A 23888-nucleotide genomic window follows, 5' to 3' on the forward strand; every position below is an offset into this window, starting at 1 on the left:
AAGGTTGAGAACCGCTGCTGTATACTATTAGTTTACTTTCCGTGACGTATGCACTTTTATTGGGTTGAGATATTTAGCATCCATATTACTAATCATGGGCATCTCTTATCAGCCACCTCGTTGGGAAATTCACTTTTTTTCTGACCTTTGCATTTGAATAAATATCAGTAAATTTTGTTAATTTCAGAAGAATTTGATGTTATCGATGGAAAAAATAACCGAAAAATTAATATCTTAAAACCTCTCGTTAAATTGAGCGAAAATATCAACAGAATAAGAGGGGGAAAAATTAAGAATCCGAAGTAAATACAAAATTTTTCGAAAACTTCCTCGAGCTCTTAAATACAGTAATCTTCCGCAGATGGCGACATAAAAGACTTGAAGCAGGGCCGTAACTATCGGGCACAATGGTTCTCATAGAACGCGGTCCGGTTTCATTTATTTTTGTAAGTGGAAGACCCGGTCACACACATGATTAACGGAACATGAATGGGGGTAAAAGGAAAAGCAGATCAGTCGCGGCCCGGTGTGAATGATATCACGTCCCAATACCAGGCCGCAGCCCGTCGGTTGAGCAACATTGCTATAGGGGGCAAGTGCCCGGGCAGCAAAACTTAGGGGGCGGCATAAGGGAAAGCGCAAACCGAGCCGCTGAGTTTATCCATGCATAATATTCAACTGAGACATTTCAATTCACGAATTAGCAAGAATTTAATAAATACCGTCAAACCTCGTTAATGAGCCACTCTTGGGAGAGCAAAAATATGACTTAGTAAGCGGAGTGACTCGTTAAACGGAGTAAGCCATAGCTTGCCAATTCCTGCATGAGGACAATTAGGACTTCCAAAAAGTGACCAGATAAGCAGAGTGACGTGTTAACCGGGTGACGCACTAACGAGGTTTGACTGTATATATGTAAACTATCGAAACAAGCTACAGTAGAGACACGGTTATGCTGATATTGCTCCTAGGAATTTTTTTTTGTTTTTTTCATCTAAACGTTTTCATCTAAGTTTTTATTTTCAACGTTGCTCTGAGACATTTTGACAAGAAATATGCTCGTAATTTGTTCCACACTTACGCACGATGGAAGCTCAAAATTGGGAAATAAATAATTTACGAAAATTAACCCTTTCCGCTATTTTATAAAATTCACTGATCGGTATTAAAACTGGAAATGTAAACTGTCTCGTTTCTTCGGAAGGACTTTGTGTAAGTTTTTTGCATACGATAGGGCTTTCCTTTCCTCAACTCCGAGGAAGATGAATGTCGTGTTCTTTTTTCATTTGCACTCTAGTCATAATCCCGCACCGCGTTCCCACGGAAAGGAAAAAAAGCTACATTTCAAACATCGTCTCTGTCATGATAGCATCCCTCAAAGTATTAATTTGAAGTTAACATGTTCTTTATAACATCTTCCTACATTCTTTCCCACGCCTAGGATCACGGTGCATTCATTTCATTTATATTAGATATAACTCGGTCGGATTCATCAACAACATCGACTCCAATACGTGAAAGCAGCATAATCGTGACGAAAAGTCGTCGCGCCATAACATGCCTCGTTTTTCAAAACATCTCTGGCATCGGACAAAAGACGGCCGAGCTTTCGTCTTATGAATCGCTGCTGCTATCGTCACAATCCGCATTTTGGCAGTTGGAATCGAAGAAAACAACTTTTCCGTTTCTGTGATCATCCGTGATATTTATCTCTGCGTTTAGAATCAATACGTGGAATTATCGGTGAATAAAAACAGCCTTTATTAAATTATTGCAATTTTGTTATTTTCTGTCTACACTTTTATTTACTGCGAATTCATTTCTTCCGTTAAATTTGGACTTTTTTTTTTTCATTTTCCTTCCATTCGTTAATTGAATAATTTGTTAATCACTTATTTCTTTTATTAAATCCCAAATTTGTGCCGAAAACATTGACAAATTATTTTTGCCATAATTTTAAATTTTCATCGATTATGAAATTATTTTCTCCAAAAAAAAACAAAAATTACACAATTAACGATTCTCAATAATTCTGAAATTATTTCTATCAGTAGTTCTGCAGTTACCACTGATTCCGTAACTATTTTTCATTAATTATAAATTTGCGTCAATTAGGGAAATCATTATTTTTTCACAAGTTATTTCTTTCATAAACGTTTTTTTTTGTTGTTTTTTTTCAGCATTTCTATAAATTCTGTAATTATGTTCGAGTGATCAAGTTAGTCGGAAATTTACACCCGACATTTCACCTGCTTTGACTGTATGAGTGACCACATGAGTGATCAAGTGGGTGACCAAGTAATGCATAAAATTGCTGAAATTTTAGAATGAGAGCATATTTTCAGCATTTTTTCTATTAATCGCGTTATACCAACGGTTTTCATAATATGATACTTTTATCTTTTTATTCTTCGAATTTAATCAAGTTTCTTAAATTTTTTTCAACAAAATATTTTAACTATTGATTGTTTTTTGAGGTCATATTTTTAAGTATTTTCAAAAAGTGCATGTTTATGCACTTTTAAATGCATGTTTATGCACTTTTAAATGCATGTTTATGCACTTTTAAATGCATGTTTTCTTCATTTCTTGCTCATATTATTTTTTTCTCTCAGTGCATACTTCAGTGCTTTCGATACGCATATTATTATTGTTTTCCATTTATGAGCAAATAGTTTTTTTAATTTTAGTGCATATTTTTGTGCTCATTTTTCATTTTTAGGTCATGTTTCTGCATTTTTTAATGCGCGACATTTTTTCCCATTTTTTGATCATATTTTTCTATGTTTTGAAGAACTTCGGCATTTCTGAATGCATATCTGCAGGGTGATTAAAAAAAGATGGGGGAAAACTTTAAGAGATGGTAGAGTACACACAAAAACAAACGATTTTCATCAAACACTGCGTGGTCTAAAAGAAATGCAAACGTGCTACATGGCGCAACATAGTAATAATAAGCGCGCAAATGTTTGCGGATTGGGCAACCACCTGTGAGTAAAACGCTCACCGCGTACATTCATGCTGCCTCTGCGGTACTTCCGTTTTCACCTCCGTAAGCAAGTGGCCCGCGGCACATTTATAGCTTATTTAAGAGACCCGTGGCGCAGTCTTAGATCCTCACGTGGCCGGTGGTACATTTACAGATCACTCATTTCTCTGACCCACGGCACATTTACAGTCCACTCAAGTGGCTGACACGCGGTATATTTCCAGATCACTTAGAAGAAACGTAGACTACGTCAGTGAGCGACATAGTCTACGTTTCTTCTACGCGATCTGGAAATGTACCGCGGACCACGTGAGGATCTTGACCGAATGATTGACCAAGTGATTGGGTGAGCAATCTTTGTAAAGATAATTCCCCTCTTCATCCCCCCCCCATAGGTGGTTATGTAGTACTTTGATGGGCCCTAAAGATTTCGAATTGGCAGTGAAGCATGAAATAAATTTTTCCAAATTTCGTTGCTGCAAAATTTTTCTACATAAGCTGAAGTAGAACGGTCTTGAAGAAAAACATTAAAATACCCCCAAGGTACCTCCATGGTCGTGGATACGGGGGGGGGGTGAACTTATTTTATTTCAATAACTATAGTATACTGTAGAACTGACCACGCCCAGGCTCTGTCGCTTTTGTGATATAAGCTCATTGATCGTGAGATCGTGGGCGTGCTGCAAAAAACTCAAACCGGCCGGGAAAGCACATCCGGTTCGGACCAACATCCCGCCAACCCCTCAAGAAGCACAACCACACACCCAAACCCCCCATTCCCAAGGCGCATCACTGCTGGCGCGACCCCCCTCAGCCCCGACAAGACCCCACCGGCGCGGTCCACAGCGCCCCAACACGCTTCCGCACAATCTGCCATCCGTATTTTTCCATCATTTTTGAGTGCGTCCGATTAATAAAGGGGAGTGTCCGCTATTCGGGAGGTACGATATGCAGTAGAACCTCGTTTATACGACTTTCACATTTATCCGAAGGTTTTGCTTCTGTCGCAATTGTCAAAATATATGATTGAAATGTTTTTAAATATGACCACTTTTAGAAAATGCTATATATTGGTACAGTGGAAACTCTCTTAACGGCCCACGGCACATTTACAGATTATTTAAGAGGTACGCAGTACTTTTACAGATCACTAAAATAACCCGAAGCACATTTACAGATCAGTTAACTGACCCGCAGTGCAGTTTCACATCACTTGAGTGGCCCTCAGCGTAGTCCCAGATCATTTAAGTGGCCCACGACGCATTTACAGATCACTTAAGTGACTGGCGGCAATGTTCGAGATCGCATAAGTGGCCAGCTGTACTTTTTGAAATCCATTAAGTGGCCTGCAGTCCCCTAATGATTGAGCACTCTTGACTTAGGTGATCTGTAAATATTCCTGTGACGCGGATTTGAAAATGTGTCGCAGGTTGCCCTAAGTGATGTGAAACTGCACTGCGGGTCATTTGAGTGATCTGTAAACGTACTGCGTGCCACTTAAATGATCAGCACGTGTATTTTGGGTAAATTTCAACAGGAATGCCATTTTAGCGTTTGCCGAGCGGCCGCATCGAAACGAGCTACCGCTTTTGCGTTTCATGTTAGCCCTGCATTTTTTGATGACAATTGTTTGTATCGGTGTGTACTATCACCTCTTAAAGATTTCCCCATCTTTTCTGAATCAGCTTGTGTATATATATATATTTTTTTTTTTCCCCGTATATTTTTGAATATTTTCATGGAACATATTGAAAACATTTTTAGAACATGTCTTTTCAATTCCTCCATATTTCGATATTTTTAAATGCATAATTTAACAATTTTTACGGATCTTTGAGTTAATCTCGGCCCTTCGAAACTCACTTCGGGCATGGAATCAGCAGAATTTAGCCGCGACCCGTGAGAGAGAGTCTTCCCTTCTCCTGATACTTATCATTTAATAGTTGGGGGTGAGGTAGATGAAGACACACGTCTATTGAAGGTTGGTTCAGTTTCTCCTTTTCCCATCCACAGCAATTCGTAAATACATCGTCATATGGATTCCTCTTCCCTTTCCCATGTGATATGGATTCCTCTGTGTGTCTTCTTCTGTTTTATTATTATTATTAATATTATTATTATAAAGAAAGGTATAAACATAAGATTAAATAAAGTACAACGTTGAGACACTGCAACTGCAACATGTTGCAGTGTGACAGCTATAGCTCTCGTAGTGGTGAAACATGATAAGCGATTATCGAAAATGTTAAGGGAAAGAAACGGCTTTGTGTGACGTCATGGAGGTTGCTGTTATGAGCGATAAGAAATGCAATTTTTCATTACTCTCTCGCCGGGAATACGGAACGGTCGTGTACGGAACCCGCACCATGCGACCAGGGGAAGAGATTCTTTGCGAATTCTTATGTATTTCGACGATAGGGAAATCCGTAGGGGATTTATTCGCAGACGACGTGGTGAATGGATGGATGATCCATCAGCTAAGGATAAATTAACCGATTTGGAAGTTGTTTTGCGACAGTTGCGGAGAGGACGATCTAGGTGCTTGTGCCGGACCATCCGATGAGTCATCGTTCGATGATGCCTTCTTTGAACTTTCGCCAAGGGCGAACGTGCATGTTCCAGACGACCTGAGCGAGTTTATTAGATCCAAAAATTCCCGGCGAGCGGGTAAGTGGTTTTTGTTTTGTTTTGATGTCATTGACAAAGATAACGTGCTTAAAATATTTAAAGAGAGAGCATACAAGTTTGACCATGTTGTCTTATTTCAAAGACTGATAGTGTTTGGCAGTTTTGCCGTAACTGCCCCCCCCCCCAGCGGTTGTTCGATTTTAAGAAATTGTTCAAAAAAGTTGCGCGGCGTACAACAAGCAGTACGCCGTTCGTTATCCAGAGCTGGTGGCTAAATGTCGTACCTGTAAATGCGCTTCGGTTTATTTTAGTGATCTGTAAATGTACTACTTATCTCTTAAATGATCTGTAAATGTGCCGTGGGCCGTTAAGAGAGTTTCCACTGTACGAATATATAGCAGTTTCGATAAGTGGTCATATTTAAAAACGTATCATCCAGTGCAAAACAGAAGTTTTTTGCTAGTTTTATAAAAGGTGGCCAGACGTCCCGGTTTTTAACTGATCACTGTCACGACATCTGTTTGTGTTGGTTCTTGTCATCGCCTAATCCAGTGTTTCTTAACCTTTTTTTGCCCGTGGCCCCCTTCGAACCATATTTTTTTCTCGTGGCTCCCCCGTCTTACCCCCAGAGTTTTCAACGCTCATCTAGGCATGAAATTTTTAAAATAAATTGAAACACTGAACTAAAAACTTATGACGAGTCGAGAGTGAAAAATGATCTTCCCCTTTTTCAAAAATAAATTAAAAATATAAAAACCCCTTATACAAGGATAAAGTTTTATCTTTCCCCATTATTGGATCATGTAGATCACCTGAAGACGCATTAAATGGTCATGGTGCTTAAATTTATTTAGTTATTAATATTTTAAGAGAATTCGATCCGGCAAAACACATGTTAAGTATAGGGAAAAGAGCGGTTTGTTTGGGCTTACTCGTCAGCCCATAGGGTTGCCACAACGGCTTCAATTTTCGTTCCTGATGTCACCTCCTGTTATTCTTTCCTCCATGGGCGTGGAGTGTTAAATAAAAGCTGATAAAACGATAGGAAAATCTCCCAAAAGCCACTCAAAAATTAAAAAAAAACAACAGTTACTCACCATCATCCCCTGTCCTAGCGAACGCCCCGTAGCAAGAGAACTCGTGTGTATTACACATTGCATTAATTTTTAAACTAAATTTCAAATCGGATCGGTCCGGCAGAAGAGAGCCGGTCCACCCTACACTAAAAGTTTTCCCTCCCCAAGAGACGGGTGGAGTGGATTTTAGGTCCCACATCAGAGGGTTCGCGTACCAACCTCTCGGTGAGTATGAAAATAAAGCTGCCGTTCGGAATCGCGCAATAAATTGTAGGTCCTCGTCTAATTAAACCGCATCGGGTCAATTAAGCGATCTGGAAATAAGCGGCGTTTTACAGACAATTAGTTCCTTTTTTGTGACAGTTGAGAACTTTTTGGTGACAGAAGTATTTGGCGATTGTTCGTCAAAACTTTTGGCAAAAATTTGCGCCATTGGCGAGAATTGGAGATTTTGTGCCCGTATTTCAAGCAAAATTATATTGCAAATTGGCATGCATATTTCTTTATCACTTATAAACCTTCACCATCAGAGCCGTCCTCATCGCTTATCGCGTTTTACCAGAAAAGAGTCATCTTCACTACAGGGAATAGCCATAGATGCTTGAAAACCCTGTATAATAAAGTCAAGTCAAGTCAAGACCACAAATAGGGCCGGAGCACACTGCAACAAATTGCAGTTGCAGTGTCTGGACGTTAAAGATTATTTATATATATATTTATGTTATATATATATATACATAATAATAATAATATATATATATATATGTGTGTATATATGTGTGTGTGTGTATAGATATATATATACTTTTTTAAAATATAATAAATCACAAAAATCCTCATTACTAAGAGTATTGAAAATGTGGCAAACCGTTATAAAGTCATAAACTACTATTATGCATATACATTATACTAAAACAGGATTAAAGAAGAGGCAAACCATTGTAAAGGCATATGCGTATCTGAAACGCATTGCTAGGGAACCACGGAAACCAAAGTAAACGTTCGGAAAGTGATTGTTGAGGCTCAAAAACCATTGATGACCGACAGTTTTTTGCCCATTTGGGGCATTTGCCCTGCTCAGACGAAATTTTAAAATAGCCTATCGTTCAAGTCGGGTCCCATATGCAAAATTTGGTGACGATCGCTCTAAAATTGTAGATTTGTTTAGAGAACATACACACACACAGACAGGCATACACACACAGAAAAAAATCAATGTTATATACACAGAGTGACCATACGTCCCATATTTCCCGGGACAGTCCCGGTATTTTCTATTTTTTTGGCCGTCCCGACTTTTTGGCAAAAGTGTCCCGGTTTTTCCCGTATTTTACACGAAGCCTACTTGAATTTTTATTCTTTATTGAAGTCAAAGATTGAAATTATTTTTCTACTCATAAATTATTTTACGATAATTACAACTATATGTGTGAATATTAATCTCCCGCATTTGCCTTGAACGTTTGTTTTTCGTGCAATACATTTTAATTCACTGCAATTTGCAGCGATTCATCATTTCCCGCCATTGTGATTTTTCCGTAATTTCAACAATATTTGGCAACTTTGTTTGGTTTTGGCGTTGTTTTTGGCAATAATTGGCGATGTCCCGTATTTGGAATCTGAATGTCCCGTATTTCTCTCGAGAAAACATGGTCAGCCTATATATACATAGGCTTACTGGGCTTCGTATCTCTAAGCGAACTCAATATTTCGAAAATAGAGAATTTACTTTAATTATATTAAAATCATTGATGTGGTGGAAATTCCCTCTTAAAAAATTGGCAATTTTAACATTGATTTCCGTGGGGATCATTCTGTGTCCGTCTTTCAAAGTGATGATGATGGTGATTATGACGTCTATTCAAAAAGCCCCTCTTTGTTTTGGACGAAGAATTTGTTGACTGTTGGCAACACCCCGACCACAGGATTGAGACGCACGTGCGCTCCGTTTGATAGACATCTTTCGGCAGGCATCCAAATGTCGTCGTGTATCTTAGTTATATAACTTTAGTTCCTTACATCAGTTGATCGAATTGAAGCTCCTACCGATCAATTAACGTATTTGTACGTCGTTAGAAAGCGTTGCAAACTTCGTAAATTGAAGGTGAGTTCATTTTTCTTTCCCCGATCGAAAATGTGGGGAATTGTGTTAATTTTTGTGGACGAGGTTTCTTCAACACATCCAATTCTGATATACTGCCATCTGTGAGTTAAAAAGTATGCAAACATTTGGTACTGAGTGTGAGAGATTGTTTCGATGAATGTGATAAATCGCTTATTATACATGTGGTTGGGTCGTGTCGCGAAAGTATTAAATAAAAATTAAATCAAAAACATACTCATTGAATCAAATACATTCTGACTCTTGCGTTATCATGGGTGGAGATAGGGGGGGGGGGGGGCATGGAGTCGCCTGATCTAATGTATATATTATATGAATTGCCATCATCATCATCGCCCCCCCCCCAGACTTCCAAGTCTATCCCCGCCTATGTGCGTTATGTGCCGCTTCTATACTTTATTCAATTATTAAGCATTCAAACATATTTTTTAAGAACATCTTCAATTAAACTCATAAATCAAATGAATTTGGATTCCATTTTGCAACAATGCAATAATGGAATCCTTATGCCGCTGTGGTGGTCGAGTGGTCATAGTGACGGAATTGCATCGCGGGGACCCGGGTTCAAGCCCCCACCGTCACCACAGTGGTGGTCCGCTGAAGTTGGTTTTCTGTGGTTCCCAAATTCGAGACGCAACCGAGAGCTGATCTCCCCTAGGTTGCCACAGATATCAACAGGCGTACAAATATTCAGTCATTACACTTCATTCTCTTCTGAAATATAGATGGCAGCGCTGCAGAATCAGACGCAACACCAGATACGCACTCAGACTGTTAGGTACACACACTTCCGGTACAACTCAGTACGTAGTAAATTGGTGCTCGGTTTGAAAAAAAAAATAGCCTCCCTATAGAGAAGGCAAATGTATGACAAAAAAAACAAAAAAATAGCCCTTTCCTTCAGTTCTCGATCAGTTTCTTTCAGTTGATCAAATTTAAATTTATTTTTCCGAGAGACTTTCTCAATTGATCCATGGAACGTATTATACAGAATACATCGTAGTTCGTAACATACATTAGACAGTTCCTTTCTAACACCTCACAATATGGCTGAATAAAAAAAATGCAGGATTTTTACTTAAAGGGGTAAAAAAGTCCCGTTTCAGAAACGAATGGAAAAAAGTGAAACCGATTTTGAACATTTTGTCGGAAAGAAAAAGAGTTGTTTCGTTTTTTCAATACCCGTTTATAGCATACGTCTCATTCGACAAAAACGCGGGATGTATGGTCACTTTACGTGAAAATGCGACTTTTTCGGATATAGTTGTCATTCGGTTATTGTTAACGGAAACTCCGGGTCCCGATGTCATCACATTCAGGGCCGTATTCACCGACGTGGTTTAAACCTGTAGTTACAATTTTCGGATAAGAGGTCAACATAGATTGGTTGAAACCCTGAATTTAACCAATCTGTGTCGATCTCTTATCAAAAAATTGTGACTATAGCTTAAACCATGTCGGTGAATACCGCCCTAAGTGGCATAGAGTGTTGAATAAAAGCTGATAAAACGATAGGATAATCTCCCAAAAGCCACTCAAAATTAAAAAAAAAACAAAAAAAAACTGGCAACAGAGAGAGTCACCCACCATCATCCCCTGTCCTAGGGAGCCCCTTGTAGCCCCATTTAAAAGGAAATCAGGTCGGTTCGGCTTAAGAGAGCCAGCCGTACCCTAAAAGTTGCCCCCAAGCAGTGTGAAGGGTAGCATGGATCTTAGATACCCTTCAGAAAGTTGCCAAATGTTGCACCTTGCAACGTTTGTTTATTTTCTCTGTGCATGCCTGCTTCATGGGCGGAGAGACGGGGACGGGGGGGCATTGCAATGGGTGGAGATACTGGGGGGGGCACCCCCAGCGTCAAAGGTGGAGTCGGCTGATCTAAATTACATATGTATAAATGACATCATCATCGTGCTCCCCGAGCAATAATGACCATGCCCCCTCCCCACACGTCCAAGTCTATCCCGCCCATGGCCTGCTCCAACTGGACTATACTGTTTTTTTGTGCTCTGCTAGGGCTTTAAATCTGCTTAGTGAAATAATGCAGCGAAACCTGTCTAAGACGGACACTGTATGGGACGGAAACCTGTCTTAAACGAAATCAAAATATAGTCTGTTCAATGAGCCGCTGTGGTGGTCGAGTGGTCATAGTGACGGACTCGCATCGCGAGGATCCGGGTTCAAACCTCACCGTCGCCGCAGTGGTGCTCGACTGAAGTTGGTTTTCTGCGGTTCCCAACTTCGAGGCGCGAATGCGAGCCGATCTCCCCGTTAAAAAAGTTTCGCAGCAGAGAGCAATAGGCCTACAACGGTATAGTTATTCATTCATTACGAGTTCAGAAAAACACGTAGTTAAAAAAATAGATTGCTGATGGCAGCACTACACATAACAAGCATTACAAAGAAACAAACTTCGCGGAAGGTTCACTATACGTGCACACACATTCCAACATGCGCCAATTCATTAGAAGTTCTGCGGAGGAATATGGACGAGGCGCATGTCTGGTTTAGTTGTAATCTGTTCAACGATTAGCGCCTTTATACAACGGAAAATTATTTCCAGGGCCCCGTCAGAGCACCATGAGCCCCTACCTGGCAAAGTCTCGAAAAACTCAACTACTTTTCATTATTCGAAGGCCCTCTTCTCTTGAGGTGCCCGGGTGGACCCATGCGTAAAGACGGCACTGATTATTTCAGTCTGTTGACGTTCCGTTTCGTACAGGTTTCACTATTAATAACGGGGGCGTTATAAAAAATTACATTTTCTTTCTGATTTAATAAAATGCGGTTCAGGTGCATCAAGTGGACAATAATAACGGCTCGAGAAGCTGGGTTCTGCTGTTATGCACTGATTCACAAATATTGAAATGTTGTAGTATTTGCATTGCGATAAGCCGTAGCATTTCTTATTCGTTTTTTAAAATTATTATTTATATTCGGGGGGGGGGCGCTGAGGGTTCATGACAAAGCAAAATCACATCTATGGTTATAGCTAGGAACTTCACAACGTTCCCCTAGTCGACGTAATAACACCACCTACAGATAGGGTGACCATACGTCCCGTATTTCCCGGGATGGTGCCGGTTTTTTCTGTCTTTTTGGCTGTCCCGACTTTTTTTTGCAAAAATGTCCCGGTTTTTCATGTAGTTTCAGCGAAGCCAACTTGATTTGTTTTTTCTTCATTTTATCCTTCTCAAACCAGCTATTAAAATTATCTTCCAAACTCAGCAACTACATAACGATAATCACGATTACAAATAAGAATATTCATCTTAAATACGTGGCTTTTTAAATTCACAGCAAATTCCAGAAGCGCTGCATTTCACGCGATTGGCTACTTTTCTGTGATTTTAGCATGATTTGGCGACTTTGCTTACTTTTGACATCAGTTTTTGCGATAATTGGCGATGAACCGCATTTTGAAAGTGTCCCGTATTTTCCTTGAGCAAATATGGTCAGCCAACCCTTATGTCTCATTTGTATATTCGCAAGCACTTATGTAAGCGATTGGGCGAAACGTTTTCTGTACTATTGCACTGTCGAACTTAGTGTCATGGTGCTGCATATTTTGCTCACAGCCGCGTTTCAGCACTGATCCCCTCCCCCTTATTATTGAAGGTGTTAAACTGCTTCTGTTGGGCCGAGGCCTAGCAACTTCGAATCCCGCGGAATTAATTTTTTTCTGTGAATTTTAATTTCGCATTTTCGCGTTTTAATTCGGTAGTATCAGTGTACAGTCCGTTCGATTCCGTGTGGATTATGGGTTATTACACGTGTGTATTAACCTCTTCGAGTACAAACTGTTGGTGTAAATAGAGCATTTTTGAAATTTTCGTGCCATAAATGCCTATTTTAACATAGTTTTAAGTTTATTAGTGAATTTCAGAGGCCATTATACGTAAAACATGGATATTTTGGGCAATCACAACTTCAAAAGAATTGCTGTTTTTTTTAAATTTTTCAACGCTCAGTATTAATATATCATCAGAAGGCCCGCCCCGTCCCCCTCCCAACCCCATTTAGGCGCAACCAAGTGATCTGAGACATTGGTGTTGCCATGCATTGACTTTGATTTGACCAGATGTCGTTCGGTGTGAATGATTTTGCTTCAGATGAACGCAGCCCGTGTTAGAAAAGCAGAGGAAAACTAGAATTTTCTTTTTTCTCTCCACACGTTTTACATAATGTCTCGCTCAGGAGTTGTATGTGTATAGTGGGAGGATGGTTGTCCCAATAGGGTTTTAGTTCACGTTAGGGCTCACACAAGGCGGGGTAGCAGCACACAGGGTCCCGGGACACCATGTTGTTTTGATTTTTTTTGCACCATAAATTCACTGCAAATAACCGAGGCTATTTATTAAACATGCATATTTAGTATTCGATTAAATTGACAAGAGTCGCCCTCAGGGGTGTGTGACACGTGCGGCCACACAAGGCCCCGTGCTTGAAGAAATCCCGCATGCGTGGTAATACAATAAAAAAAAAAATATTTTTTTTTTTTACAAAAATAGAACAAAATAGCGCCATAGCCACATCTCAAACCCAGTTCTTCCGCGGGTTGAAACTGGGAGTACTGTGCGGGGTGTGGATCCGGCTTAAAAGTTAAGAGAATTTTCCTACTCCTGCACCATCTTCATAGGCAGGGTTTCCGATCCTTGTTACAGTCGTATAGTATATATCGGAGTGTGAAAATGCTCCGAAGTTTTGAATGTAGGCCTATGTATGAGTGAAGCCGGAAATCTGCTTGTAGTGTCTACACCATAGTTTCCCAACCGTTATTGTTCCATCAGCCCCCCTTCTCCAGAATTTTTTTTCTCCCATCGCCCCCCACCAACGCAATCTAATCCATAGAATCTTATGTTATACCCGTAGCTTCTACCCCCCCCCCCACCCCGGAGCATTCCATCGCCCACGTTGGGAATCACTGGTCTACGCCGTCTACTGTGCTGTTCAGTGCAGGTCACCCGTGCGTCGACTGTCGGAAACGGGAAATCTGCCTGAACTATGTTCGTATCGTTACGATGGTTTCGGCACTCCAAAAAGCAACGTTCCCTCCAATTTTTCCTGCGCCGATCTGTTGGTCTGTGTGAGTGAAGGCAATCTGTAATATGCACCAATAGTATGTTTAGTCGTTTCGCATGCGCTGAAAGCTTTTTCAACGTGTGAGTAACTTGTTTCTTCTAGGTGACGTAGGAGCTCTGACACGAATAAAACATTGGGGTAAAGGGAGTCTTGAGTTCCCGGGTGTCCCCATATACGACCCGCAAACGGCGTATTCAGAAAGGGTTTGCATTGGATATTCGTGAATTACAGAGGGATTCGGTGAAATCACAAAGTTGCTTGGAGAAAGTGGACTAAGATGACCTGAGGCCCTTAGTTCCGGTGTCTATGGGTGGTGTACTTTCAATTAAATTTAAATTAAAAAAATTCAATTAAATTCAGTAAGTAATTTACAATTAAACTCTTTTTTAATACAAAAATAAATTTTTTAGTAATTTTTTATCGGGTTGCTTTTTATGATGATTGAGGAGGAGTTTGTGTAGCTCCCCTCATGGTGAAGCTTAGGGGCCGTTCGAGAATTACGTAAGCAAATTTTTGGCCATTTTTGACCCCCTCCCCTGTCAGCAAAAGTAAACAAAACGCTGACACCCCCCCCCCCCCGTCAGCAAAATTTCGTCATCAGCTGTGCCCCTCTGAATCCTAACGCATATTTGTGGGATCAAAGATTTTTTTCAATTGAAATTTCGGAAAAAACTACCTTTATATGTATTATAATCAATTTCTGTTAATTTCAATGTTATTTGAAGGCCATGAACTCATAATTTATCTTTAATAAATTCATTGCCACCCACCCTCTAAGCCATATAATGATAAATCGCATAAACGCCCTTGGCCCGTGACCAAATATGGCCCTGGAGGTTATTTGATGTGGCCTGCCCTCCTCTCAAACCTAATTTTGTAAAAAATAACTAAGCGGCACATTTAGAGACCGCTTAAGTGTCCCGTGAAACAATTCCAGAGCATTTAAGCGGCCCGTGGCGCATTTTTAAGAGCACTTAAATTAACCGAGACATATATATTCGTGACACATTTGGAGATCCCTTGAGTGACATGTGACGTAGTTTTAGAGCACTTAAGTGGCCCGCAGTGCGGTTTTATATCACTCAAGTCACCCGCAGCACATTCTCAGAGTATTTAAATGATCCGCGACATATAATTACGAATCACTTGAGTGATGCGAGGCACAGTTCCAGAGCACTTAAGCGGCCCGGACACATTTCCAGATAACTTGGATCCGCGAAAAATTTAGAGATCACTAAAGTGGCTCTGTAGGGCACTTATCAATAGGGGGGGGGGGATGTTACTTCAGGTGCCCATAAACTATCGAAAGATTTTTCTCGTTTTTGGTGCACCGAGTTGTTTGAGAAAGGTTCGGCGAAAAATTTTTGGCTTCGGTGGGTGGAGGTTTTCTCTCTTATCTTTTCATTTCCCATGCGAACGGGGCTATTGAGTTGGCGTTGAGGACAAGGTGATGTCTTTTTGAGCAAGTACAGAAAATTCAAAACCCTGTAGATCAGCGCGCATTTCCCGGGCGCGTGCAACAGTGCAGTTGACCAAGTCTATCTATGCATGTTAAATAGTCAGAGGTCAATTCCAAAAAAGTTGGGAACCCATGGTCTAAAAGAAAAACCACAATTCGAGGCATTGAATAGGCGATCATTAATGTCGACAGCTCATTGCGACACCCTTGATAAAGGCTAACACTTGAGAACCACTTGTGGCGTACACTTTGAGTAACATTGCGTTATCGGATTGAGAGAATGAAAAAAAAAAAACATGTTGAATTTAGTGAAAACCACGTGACATGTGTATTTCTAAGACAAGATGAGCATGTGGCATGAGTTTATGCGTTAAGTTTTCACCTGCCAGAGGATTATCCTTCGGTAATTTTCATCCAAACCCACTTTTCATATATTCCTGAACAAATTTTCATTTATGTAAGTTGGCACGTTTACCAAAAAGCGAAGTGTCCGAGATATAACTTTGAACTGCTTGGTAGCTCTTTTTGTGATGTTTTAATTTTTCTTCCAGGCAAATGAAGATCGTTATCAAATTCTCCAGAAGAAAATTAGCAGTTCTGTGAAAGTGAATAGACCGTTACAGCATCGAGTCAAAGAATAAGATATTGTAGAAGAAAACGACATCTTCTGCTTTCGGTTTCATTCTTTTGATGAACTTTAAAACATCGATATGAATGAGTTATGTGCTGTGGCAACAACCGCAACAGATAATACGGGTGAAAACAAAACCCACTCTGAGAAGAAGCAGCAGTTCGAGTGCGTGATTTGTAATAAGAAGTTTCATGAGAAGAGTAATTTGAACCGTCACATGAAAGTTCATAGCGAAGACAGACCGTATGCGTGTGAGGTTTGCGGCAAAAGCTTCAAGCATAAGGAGAGTTTCACCACTCATAAAAGGCTCCATACTGGAGAAAAGCCATATGAATGTAAATTATGTGGCAAAAAGTTTTCGGACATGTCCAATTTGATTAATCACAAAAGAGTCCACAGTAAAGATAAGCCTTATGGGTGTGACGTATGCGATAAAAAGTTCGCGGCAAACACTTTATTACGCTTGCACAAAAGAGTTCACACCGGAGAAAAACCGTTTGAGTGCGATTTGTGTGGCAAGAGATTTGGGTTTTCGTGCACTTTAACAATTCACAAAAGACGGCACGCGGGAGAAACGCCGTATGAGTGTGAATTTTGTGGCAAGAAGTTTTCGGACGTGTCAAACTTAATTCACCACAGAAAAGTTCACACCAAAGAAAAGCCATATGAGTGTGACTTATGTGATAAGAAGTTTTCGACAAACAGTGGTGCAGGTAAGCATAGAAGAGTTCACACTGGAGAGAAACCATATGAATGTGATGTGTGTAGTAAAAGATTTGCGGCATCGCGAACTTTGAATGTTCATAAAAAAGTTCACACTGGAGAGAAGCCACATGAGTGCGATGCTTGTGGTAAAAGATTTAGACAAAAGATAGGTTTAGAAAATCACAAAAGAGTACATTCTGGAGAAAGACCATACGAATGTGAGTTTTGTGGTAAAAGATTTACAGAACACTCTGGTTTGAAGCGTCACAAAAAAGTGCACACTCGAGAAAAACCGCACAAATGCGATACTTGTGATAAAACATTCGCGGAAAAACAACAGCTAGATAATCACAGAATGGTCCACACTGGTGAAAAACCACACGAGTGTGAATTTTGCGGTAAAACTTTTAGCACCAAATCTAGTTTGAATGGTCATAAAAAAATCCATACGAGTGTAACTAGTGGTGAAAAACCATATGAGTGTGGGATTTGTGCTAAGAGATTTGCACGTATGTCTGGTCTCAACAGCCACAAAAAGGTTCATGCTATAGAAAAGCCGCACGAGTGTGAGTTTTGCGGGAAGAAATTTTCGTTCAGCTGTGTATTAAAAAACCACAGAAGAGTCCACACCGGGGAAAAGCCGTATAAGTGCGAGTTATGCTCTAAAAGGTTTTCATTTTATTGCGTTTTGAAAACTCACAAAAGAATCCACACAGGAGAACGACCGCATGAATGTGAGGTTTGCGGTAAGACGTTTTACGATATGTCTCATATAATTAGACACAGGAGAATACATACTGGAGAAAAACCCTATGAGTGTGACCATTGCGGTAGGAGATTCACATGTAAATCTGATTTAAACAGTCACGGAAAGATGCACACCGGAGAAAATCCATTCGAGTGCGAGTTTTGCCACAAGACGTTTCGTCGTAACTCCTCATTGAAATACCACGAAAGGAGTCATGGTGAAAAAAACTCACATGAATGTGCAGTTCGCAACCAACGTTTTAAGGAGAACTTTTATTTGAACAGACATAAAATAGTTCATCCTAGAGAAAAGCCCCATGCTTGTGAAGTTTGCGGTGAAACTTCCCCTTGCAAGTCTGATTCAGGTACAGGTAGACACGCAAAATTCCACACCAATGAAAATTCATACGAGTGTGACATTTGCAGAGAAAAGTTTTCGGAAAGCTCGAGTTTCAAGGACCACAAAAAAATCCACTCCATAGAAATGCCATATGCGTGTGAAAATTGCGGGAAATCGTTTTCAGTTAGCTCTAGCTTGAAAACACACATGATGATACACTGGCTTGAGAATGCCCACGAATGATTTTGTTTATTGTAAAAAGTTAGTTTCTAACTTATGTCGATTCTGAAGGAATCGTTGAACATATTTTTTGATGCAATAAATTTTGCTACGCCGAATAGTTTCCATTGCTTCGTTTGGGACGCATGGGCTCACTCAGGCCTCACAAAAATCAGATCTGGAAATTTTCGAGAGTAATTTTCCAGAGCCTCTGGGGAAAAAATCAGTTGGCTTGGGGCCCAATGATATTCTTAAGACGGTCCTGGCTACAAACGCTCTCATCTAACAACGTGTTTTTCCAAGTTCAAACATGCTACAGCAGCATTTCTCAACCTATGGTCCGCGGAGATGGTGTAGGTGGTCCGCAGGCAATTCAATTCTAACTTTACTAACTAACTCAATTAACTTTTTCAATTCTCCCAGCAATTGAAAGAAACCCGAGCAGCACCGGGTATTATAACTAGTAAGTTATAAAAACGCTGTTTATTAACGAAAAATTTAGTGAACATTATAAATTTAAAAAAACGTCATTGAAAAAACGTATGTATAAAAATATATAAAAAGAAATTCAGAACAACTAAAAACACAGAAATGCTCCGTAATACGCAAGTGGTCCGTCGAATTGTTTCAGACATTTTACCGGTCCTTGGGTTCAGAAAAGTTGAGAAAACACTGTTCTACAGTATTTATATACAAAATAACCCTTAGGTAAAAAGTTTCTTCTCAAAAAATTAGTCTGCGACGTACCACAATTTCTAAGATTTCTGAACAGCAAGCTGCAAGTTTCATGAAGTGATGTTACTCAAGTAACATAAGCTAGTAAGTAGCAGTATTTCATAATGGTAACGAATTCCTTTCAGTGTCCGTGGCTGAAGAATAAAAAGTCGAGTTGGCTTCAGTGAAAATACGTCAAAAATCGGGGCATTTTTTTTGCAAAAAAAGTTTGGGACGACCTATGCTGACCATATTTCCTCGAGAGAAATACGGGAAAATACTGGACATCGCCAATTATCGCCAAAACTGAACAAAGTTGCTAAATATTTCTGAAATTACAGGGAAAAACAATATGGCGGGAAATGCAAATTGCAGTGGATTAAAATGAATTCCACGACATAAAACGTTCACCAAGACAAATGTGGGAGAATAATGTTCTTATTTGTAGTCGTAACTATCATAATATAATTTGTGTTAAAAAATAATTTCGATCTTTGACTTCAATAAAGAATAAAAATTCAAGTAGGCTTCATGCAAAAAACGGGAAAAACCGGGACACTTATGCGAAAAAGTCGGGACGGCCAAAAAAATAGAAAATACCGGGATTGTCCCGCGAAATACGGGACGTATGGTCACGTTATACCTTAGTTGGGAAGCGCGCGCTTTCTTGCGCACACGCACTAGCAATCCAAGGGGATTTGATACAAGGATACATTAACATCGCTCGGGCGGGTTATCCCGCGGTTAGCGGTACATTAATTTTTAGCTTCCCATTAGACATCTGTGGATTGAATTGACATCATAATTAACCTGTTTATTGATAGTTTTAAGACGCTGCCAACTTCATACGTTGAAGGTGAGTCTCTTTTCCTTTTTTCTACCAAAAAACAAAAATGGTGAAATTTCTTCTTTTTCTAACATATTCCTTCGAAGCTTTCTGCTTCGCATGTGCTGCCATCTATGAATTGCCATATAAAATGGTGCTTCAAAATCATGAAGAAGTGCTTTATCGTTTTTATATAGGATTTGATGCAAATGAGGGAGAAGCGGACGACATAACTAATATTTTAATTGTTTCTGAATATTCAATGTTCCAGAAATTAGTTCTGAATCGTCGCTTATCCTAAAATTCTTGATTTCGCTAACTCTTGAATTGTTTCTGAATTTCCATTGTTACTGAAGTTATTTCTTCCATTTCCGGATTCCTCTTCCGATTATTTCTAAATTTTCATTCCCATTGTTCCTGAAATTGGTCCTTTCACTACTTAAATTGTTTCATTACTTCTTAAATTATTTGAGTTTTCATTAATAGAAAAATTGTTTATCTTCACTAATTCCGGATCTAATTTTCATTGTTTCCGGAAATGTTTCTTTCATTAATTCTGAATTTTTTTTTTTGTACTTTCATTGTTCCGGAAATTGCTTCATGAAATTTTCATTATTTCTGAAATTTTTCCTTTCACTAATTCTTAGATTGTTTTAGAATTTCTATTTTTACCGAAACCGATTGATTCATTGGTTCTGAAATTATATCTGAATTTTTCATTGTCCCTGAAATTATTTTTTCATTAATTCTCTGAAATTGTTTCTGAAGTTTCACTCTTCCCGAAATTGTTTCTTTCACTAATTCCTAAAATATTCCCGAATTTCCATTGCTTCTTTTTTTGTTTTTGTTTCATTCCACCAATTCTTTGAATATTTGTTAATTTTCATTGTTTTTGGAATTGTTTCTTTGCCTATTTTTTAAATTGTTTCCGAATTTTCATTGTTTCTATCGTGTTTGTATCACGGAAAGGGACGTATCTGGAGCTCACTGTTGGGGGGGGGGGGGTGTTTTTTCAAGGCTGGCCATACGTCCAGTATTTGCCAGGACAGTCCCAGTTTTTTCTGATTTTCTGGCTGTAACGAGTTTTTTGCAAAAATGTCCCGGTTTTTCACGTATTTTCAACGAAGCCAACTTGACTAGTTATTCTTCAAATCAACTAATAAAATTATCTTCCCAAATTCAGAAATTACATTACGATAATTACGACTACAAAAGAGTGACATTTTTGATGATTCTGTTCCTGCATTTTCCTTACAAAAAAGCAATTTCTCATAAATTTAGCATTTCTTGCATGAGGTCTGAAGGAAAAAATTGTCAAAAATTAACTACTTTATTAAAAAATTTAAAATAAATATCTTGGCAATGGACGATATTCGAGCTCAAAAAAAATTTGCAATGTTTAGAAATATTACTCCAATAAACAATTCATAACCAAAGCAATTTTGCATTACTTTCTCATTAGCAGAGGTCATATGACGAATCTAGTGACGTCACTAAAAATCTCGAAAGCGGGATTCAAAAAATCCAGTTTTATGCTCCACCTGACGGATGATGTAATTTATCTCTTCAGTGATTCGTTCCCTGTTTCATGGCCCCGCCTACAGACAACGTTGGTGAGCGTTTCTTATTCGTTCTTCGATGATGACGTCGAGCTGACAGCGCATTGAAGCCTAAGGAGAATACGGGCCACTTCATTGATTTAGAAACGTGTCGCAGGTCTGGAACAACGCCGAAGGTTACTTGAGATCTGTAAATGTATCGTAGGCTACTCGAGTGGTCTGTAAGCATGCCAAAAGTCACTTAGGTGAATTGTAATTATGCCGCTGGAACTTTGCCGAGTGACCTGCATATATGCTGTGGGTTACTCAGAGTGAGTTATGATGCTCCTTGGTGATCTGAAAATAAGTCACGGGTTACATAAGAGATTTGGGAATGGGTCGCCACACTTTAGTGATCTGAAACTGTGTGCCGCAAGTCGCTTAAATGTTATAGAACTGTGCCGTGGTGATCTTCAAATGTGCTCTGGTACACTCAAGCGATCTGAAACAGCGGCGCGAGTCACTAAATTAATCTGAAAACGAGACGCTGTCCGCTTAAGTGTTTTGAAACATTGCCGCAAGTCACTCATGTGATCTGTAAATATGCTGCGGGTCGCTCAATTGATCTTAGAATGTGTCGTAGACGACTTAAGTGATACCGAACTGCAGCGCGGGTCAGTTAAGTGATCTAGAAATGTGCAAGTTTGCTCATTTTGTGTGTAAGAATGGGAGTGACCAAAAGACAAATCTAGAAAATATGGGACCACATCTGTGAGCTATCGATCAAAAGAGTGATCTTGAGAGTGAGCGTGGGAGCGGCAAAAAGAGTGGCCTGGAGTGTGTGCAAGTATGTCAAGAACTACAAGAATGACCTAGAGAGCGAGAGACCAGGTGAATGAGCGATCAAAAGAGTGAGCATGAGAACGTGCAAAAGTATGACTTAGGAAGTAAGCATGAGAACGTCCAAAAAGAGTCACATGCTTGCCCCCGCCTTGTACAAGCATATGGGTGACCTAGAGCTCGTGTGAGCAACCGAAAGAGTGATCTGGAGCGTATGACCAGGTCAGCGACCGACTACAAGGATGGCCTAGAGAGTATAACTTAGAAGAGGTATAGGAGGAGAGAAACTTCGAGAAAGTATACTGCTAGATCTCTTCTATGGTGTGCAAGCTTGGAAGTGACCAAAAGAGTGATCTATAGAATTTGTAAACATGGTGAACGACCACAAGAGTGATCGAGAGACCATATCGGTGAGTGACCAAAAGAGTGGTCTATAGTGTATACAGTAGTCATGAAGACTTCTTTTTCCTTAGTTAACACCCCTGAGAAACGTGATTAGTTAATTTATTTATGAAATTAATTAATGAAATTACACTCTGTTAGATAATTAACATTTCAAAAACGTAAAATACGACCCAAGTACGTACTTGTTGAAAAATTATCATTGCATTGTTAGAAATATGACTTATTTGAGTATATTACAAGTAAATGAATATATCCAAGTAATCAATGCCACGAATGAATTTGTGAATTGAAAATAAATAGAAACCAACGACAGAATGATATGCAAATTATACTGAAATGCCAAGGGAACAACAACTCAGAATGCAGACATTTTACGCAGTTGACTATCATATTTTACATATATTATCAAAACAACCACGCTGTTGTAAGCATTTGAGAGCAATGGCTCGAGCGAAAGTGATTCCGGTGAATGGAACGTATCAAAATTTTAAAAAAAAACGCCAACAGCCGTGAGGTCCTTCCTAAAGTGGATAGCCCAAGTCAGCACTTCGCTAGACTATCCTCAGGCTCGTACTACTCGCATAATTCAGAATAAATGTCCGCTAACTGGGAACGCACGTTGTCAAAAATTTCGCGGTATAAAGAATTGGAAAAAATTACTCGAATATTATCGATGAAAATAACTATTAATTTCCATGAGAAAAGAACTTACTTTTGGAAAAATGACTCGACTCATTTTGTGGTCATATTCTTATTCTGTTCATACAAATCGGTGAACGTTACGGGTCATTTCGTGTTTGCCAGTGTTGAAGACGTGTTTTGTCCATGTTTTGAACCTTGATGAAAAGCATCAGTTTCTGAGGAAGATTCGCGATTCCCACCACTTTGTCAGCGAAGATGGCCACTTCCCGTTAGTAGGCACTATAAATTGCCGACTAGCTCAAGAAAGTGAATGTGTAGAGCAGAGGTCTTCAACCTTTTTATATTCACTGCCTGTACCCATCGTGAAAAGAAGAACACCCTGATAGCATGCTTTGACAAACAAATGCACGAAATTGGGATGATTTCAACCCTTGAATGCAATTGTACAATTACATTCATATCCATTGTACAAGGAGTTTAATTGGGACGTTGGTCAAGTGCTCGCAAGCACCGAATCGGACACGAGCATCGAGCCCCCTGGGTGTTTTAGTGAGCACCATGGTGCTCGCGAGCAACGGGTAGAAGATGCCTGGTGTAGAGACTCGACATTATTATGTTTTGCACATTGGCTCTCGTATCAAGCACGCGCTGGTCACGTGAAAGAATCTCAGTACATTTCGTACTGGAGCACGAGATGATCACGTGATCGGATGCCCCCTCGGATTGTCCGAGTGTTCATATGTGAGAAATACCAGATCAGCTCTAGGTCTCACACGAGAAGTACCTACATTTTCTCTCTCTCCCTCAATATCACTTTACATATGCTTAAACCACATAATTAAATGCCGTGTATGATTCGTTATTACTGAAATTCTTCAAGGTCAATGTGTTGGCATGTCTTCGTGGTAACTATAACTTTTATGGCTG

At 39.6% G+C, this 23888-nt stretch overlaps 1 protein-coding gene across 1 annotated transcript; it reads left to right on the forward strand.

Annotated features, from left to right (window-relative positions):
- Positions 1 to 15924: 15924 nt before the first annotated feature.
- On the forward strand, positions 15925 to 18107 carry LOC149065076 (uncharacterized). The gene has a single exon (XM_089254332.1). It carries the CDS (start codon positions 16065 to 16067, stop codon positions 18018 to 18020), a length of 1956 nt encoding a protein of 651 aa, XP_089110458.1. The 5' UTR covers positions 15925 to 16064; the 3' UTR covers positions 18021 to 18107.
- The last annotated feature ends 5781 nt before the right edge of the window (positions 18108 to 23888 follow it).

This window comes from Pholcus phalangioides, unplaced genomic scaffold (assembly GCF_987345545.1).
Source record: "Pholcus phalangioides strain wild (caught in Gottingen) unplaced genomic scaffold, Ppha-v1.0 ptg000041l_1, whole genome shotgun sequence".
Classification (NCBI taxonomy): Eukaryota; Metazoa; Arthropoda; class Arachnida; order Araneae; family Pholcidae; genus Pholcus; species Pholcus phalangioides.

Coding starts and splice junctions, on each gene's coding strand:
- LOC149065076 (XM_089254332.1), top strand. CDS start 16,065: ATGAATGAGTTATGTGCTGTGGCAACAACCGCAACAGATAATACGGGT.